The sequence below is a fragment of the Hyaena hyaena genome, unplaced genomic scaffold, assembly GCF_003009895.1.
Source record: "Hyaena hyaena isolate Hyena2069 unplaced genomic scaffold, ASM300989v1 scaffold_9, whole genome shotgun sequence".
Taxonomy (NCBI): domain Eukaryota; kingdom Metazoa; phylum Chordata; class Mammalia; order Carnivora; family Hyaenidae; genus Hyaena; species Hyaena hyaena.
The window spans coordinates 2377902-2382738 of record NW_024080641.1 but is presented as its reverse complement, the minus strand read 5'-3'; the positions used below and the strand labels follow the sequence as shown (position 1 = coordinate 2382738).

At 53.3% G+C, this 4837-nt stretch overlaps 1 protein-coding gene across 1 annotated transcript in view; it reads right to left on the bottom strand.

Annotated features, from left to right (window-relative positions):
* Positions 1–4837, bottom strand: part of KDELR1 (KDEL endoplasmic reticulum protein retention receptor 1) — a 7649-nt gene that overhangs the window by 1269 nt on the left and 1543 nt on the right. Inside the window, exons 3-5 of the mRNA XM_039247396.1 lie at positions 4290–4448; positions 2543–2581; positions 69–267 (exon numbers count right to left, since the gene is read on the bottom strand). Coding sequence (XP_039103327.1) covers positions 69–267; positions 2543–2581; positions 4290–4448 — 397 coding nt within the window. The remainder of the gene's footprint in view (positions 1–68; positions 268–2542; positions 2582–4289; positions 4449–4837) is intronic.

Here is a 4837-nt window from a genome sequence, read left to right as displayed (position 1 = left end):
GGGGCGGGGAGGCGGGAGGAGGCGGGGCGGGAGAGAAGGCCATTACCGTGTGCCAGACCCCGCTCTACCCGTGCCACAGGCCGTGCCACAGGCCGTCTCCCTTCTAATCCCCACGACCGACTCATGGGCTGCTCTCACTGGCATCCCCATTCTCCAGTTGAAGACACTGAGGCCCAGAGACCTGCCCGACACCACCTGGCCAGCAAGCGGCACGGCCCGGATTCGAACCGAGGGTTTGGAGGCAGTGATCACGAGCCCCTGGCAATTCTGCGCCGTCCAAAGGCAGACCAGGGGGCCATCTGGGCGCTGAGCCTTCCCTTCTAGGGGACCCTGGGCAAGAGACCCAGATTCTCTGAGCGTCTACTTTCTTGTTTCTAAAATAGCAACTGGGGCGCCTGGGGGGCTCAGGTCACAATCTTGCAGACCGTGGGTTCCAGCCCCGCGTCAGGCTCTGTGCTGACAGCCCAGAGCCTGGAGCCTGCTTCGGATTGTCCCTCTCCCTCTGCCCCTCCCCTGCTCGCATTGTCTCTCTCTCTCTCTCAAAAAAGTAAATAAACATTAAAAATATTTTATTTCTGAGAGAGAGAGAGAGAGAGAGAGACAGCATGAGCAGGGGAGGGTCAGAGAGAGAGGAGACAGAATTTGAAGCAGGCTCCAGGCTCTGAGCTAGCCGTCAACACAGAGCCTGACTCGGGGCTCGAACCCACGAACCGTGAGATCTTCACCTGAGCCGAAGTCAGACGCTTAACCAACTGAGCCACCCAGGGGTCCCAAAAATATTTTTAATAAAAATAAAAAATAAATGTTTTTTATAACAAAGTAACCAATAAAATAAAATAAAATAAAGTAAAATAGGAATGATTTTCCTGCCCTTGTTGGGATGACATTCGATGTGCAGCGTTTAGAGACATAAATCACACACAGTCACTCCCCAGCTTAAAATCGTCCAGTCACCGCTGCTTGTCACAACCAGAATAAATAGATCAAATTCCCAACTTGGCCTTCAAGACACAATCCAGCTTCATCTCCTACTTCCTCCCTGGCTCTCCAGGCTGCAGCCACCCAGGCCTTCTATCTGGTCCCCCCGCACGGCATGCCATGCTCCATCCTGCCCCAGGGCCTTTGCACTTGCTGTTCCAGAAACTCTTCCCTGCAGATTGTCGCAATTTGCCCCTTTGACCTCCTTCCAGCCTCGCTCATCAACTGCCTCTGAGGGAGGCCTCCCCTGACCGGCCCCGCCCTCAGGACTCTCATATCACCCCCTCTGCTCTCCTTCCTGGCCTCCCTCCCCAGAACCAAGCGGCCTCTGCGGGGCCCAGGATCCCCCATCTAGCTCACCCCGTGGCCACAGCGCCAGCCACGCTCTCCGGGCCCAAATGAACGAACGCGTGAATGACAGCAAGCTTCCCGTTTGCTTGGCCGTCGCGTGGGCCACCAGCTAGGAAGCAGTAACAACCATCACTTGTGAGCAGGACAGGGCAGCGTCGGAGGGGGAAGGAGAGCCAAAGGACATCTGTCGGCCCCCTTTCAGTCCCCAGCAACCTGAAAGTCCCACCTGGGGAGGCCTTTGGTCTCTAGACCCACTGAAACCTTCCCTCAGAGGCCAAGGCCAGGTGGCAGGTGTGTCTGCCCTCAGCTGTTCTGAGAAAAAAAAGTGGGGAACAGCAGGGCATATTTATCACGACTCACGCTTACCTCGTATTTAGCACATCCGAGGCACTGCCCTTTCGGGCATATAACTGGCTTATGTCTTAATCCTATGAGGTAAGTCATTATCCCCACTATCCAGATCAGAAGACTGAGGCCCAAGGACGCACAGCTACAGTGTGGGTAGAAATAGATTCCTACACGGATGCCAGGCTCCAGGCATCACTCAGAATCCCTCAGCCCCGGTCTTAGCAAGTCAGGTTGGTTGAGGCTCTCAAAACACGTACCCATTAAATTGATGCACACTAAGCTGTTATCTCTGGGCTCGGCCTTGGGGAAGAGAATTATGGGACGGAAGGTCATGTTTTCCTCGTGTCTATTGTATCTATTCGTGATGTCTGATTTCTTTTTCAGGTTTATTTATTTTTGAGAGAGAGAAACGGCATGAGCGGGAGAAGGGCAGAGAGAGAGGGAGACACACAATCTGAAACAGGGCTCAAACTCATTTACTGTGATGTCTGAATTCGTAAAGAATAGTTTTCTTCTTGGGGCGCCTGGGTGGCTTAGTCGGTTGGGCGTCCGACTTTGGTTCAGGTCATGATCTCACGGTTCATGGGTTCGAGGCCCGCGTCGGGCTCTGTGCTGACTGCCAGCTCACAGCCTGGAACCTGCTTCGGATTCTGTGTCTCCCGCTCTCTCGGCCCACCCCCTGCTCACGCTCTGTCTCTCTCTGTCTCTTAATAATAAATAATTGTAGGGGAAAAAAATAGTTTTCTTCTTGGATTCAAAAAGAGTTTTGTTTTGTTTTTTTAAGCACGCACCAATGAATAGCACGGGCTTTGAGAGTAGGTAGACCTGGGTTCAGATCCTGTGAGCTCTCCCCTCTGAGCCTCACCCTAGCGCTCCAAGAAATGGGGATGAGGAGGTCTGCGCCCTAGGGGGCCAAGGGGTCATACAGAATGACGAGGGATTCAGAATAGCCAGCCCATAGCTGGACACACAGTGGGTGCCAATAGTTTGCACACGTGACCTTCCCCCTCTGAATGAGGGAACTGCAGAAGCTGGAGTTAAGTAGCCTGGGTTCTGGTCTGGCCTCCTCCACCTACAGCAAGCCCCAGTGCGTTTCCCCCAGCCTCAGTCTCCTCATCTGCAAAATGGGTAAGCACTCCAGAAAAGTGGTAAGGACGGTACGTCTGCAAAGACCAGGGCCTACAGCCAAGCGCACTGTTCCCACCCTGGCATGGTGCAGCATCCCTGGGACATTCCTGGGACCTGGGACCCAAAGTCACCCTCTGTTACATTTGTCCAGCCTGCACAATGCTTTAAGAAATATATTTTGAGGAGTGCCTGGGTGGCTCAGTCGGTTGAGCGTCCAGCTTTGGCTCAGGTCATGATCTCATAGTTTGTGGGTTCGAGCCCCGTGTCAGGCTCTATGCTGACAGCTAGCTCAGAGCCTGGAGCCTGTCTTTGGATTCTGTGTCTCCCTCTCTCTCTGACCCTCCCCTGCTCATGCTGTCTCTCTCTCTCTCTCAAAAATAAATAAAAATACCAAAAAATTTTTTAAAAATATATAAATAAATATATATATATATATTTATATATATATTTATTTTTATTTTATTTTTATTTTTTTTTTTGAGGGGCGCCCGGGTTCCTCAGCCAGTTAAGTGTCTGACTTCAGCTCAGGTCATGATCGCACAGTTCGGGAGTTTGAGCCCCGCACTGGGCTTGGAGCCTGGAGCCTGCTTTGGATTCTGCGTCTCCCTCTCTTTCTGTGCCTCCGCTGCTCATGCTCTGTCTCTCTGACTCTCAAATAAAAATAAACATTAAGAGGGGCGCCTGGGTGGCTTAGTCGGTTAAGCGTCCGACTTTCGCTTAGGTCATGATCTCGCGGTTCGTGGGTTCGAGCCCCGCGTCGGGCTCTGTGCTGACTGCCAGCTCAGAGCCTGGAGCCTGTTTCAGTCTGTGACTCCCTCTCTCTCTGGCCCTCCCCTGCTCACTCTCTCTCTCTCTCTCTCTCCTAGAAATAAATAAAACATTAAAAATAAAATAAAATAAAATAAAAATAAACATTAAGAAATAAAAAAGAAAAGAACCCTATGAAGTAGGAATTGACCATCCCATTTTACAGACAAGGAGACTGAGGCACAGAAAAATTACAGACATGTCCGCAGTCCCACAGCTACTGAGGGGTCAAAGCTGGCTTTGAATCCCCGCTCTCTGGTTCCAGAGTCTATGCATTTCACCACGAGACCATGCTACATAATCCGTAAACCCTCACGGCGACCTGATCACAATGGTACAGATAGGGAAACCGAGGCACAGCAAAGACAAGTCACATGCGCTAGGTCCCACTAATAGAAAGTACCAGATCTGGAACTCAAATACAAGCAGCCTGGCTCCAGAGCCCCTGTTCCCAATTCCTGCGCTATCCGTTAAGCCGATGACCTTGACAAGTCACTTAGACCTGCTGTGTCAAGTAATGAGTTCATGTGCACCAAGTGCTCAGAGCAGCTCCTGAACCTGTACGTCCTAAAATAAGGAAGCCCGAGTAAGCCTTGCACAGGGAAGCCTCTGAGGGGGTCCCCCGTCAGTAGCTGTTGGGCCACCGCACTCTCCAGGGAGCCTGCCAGGCAGCCTACCTCCAGAGGGGTGAAGTCATGGTTGACCAGGAACGCCAGGATGGCTGTGGGGACGACGAGGAACTCCACCCTGAAGGTGTCGTGGTTCCCGTCGTAAGTGGCTTTGAACTTGCTGTAAATCATCCAGACTGTGGTGAAGGAACAGGCAATGTAGACCACCTGCCAAGGGGGGTGAGGAGGGGGCGCTTCAGCTCCAGGCAAGGGGCCTGAGCCTCCAATAGTCCCGAACCTAGGAGTTTGGAACCTCGGCCCCTCCTCCCTCAGACCCAGGAGTCCTGACCCCCAGCCCTTCCTCCCTCAGACCCTCCTCCCTCAGACCCAGGAGTCTGGGCCCCCAGCCCCTCCTCCCTCAGACCCAGGAGTCCAGGCCCCCAGTCCTTCCTCCCTCAGACCCTCCTCCCTCAGACCCTGGAGCCTTCACTTCCAGCCCCCTCCTCCCTCAGACCCAGGAGTCCTGACCCCCAGCCCTTCCTCCCTCAGACCATCCTCCCTCAGACCCAGGAGTCCGGGCCCCCAGCCCCCTCCTCCCTCAGACCCAGGAGTCCTGA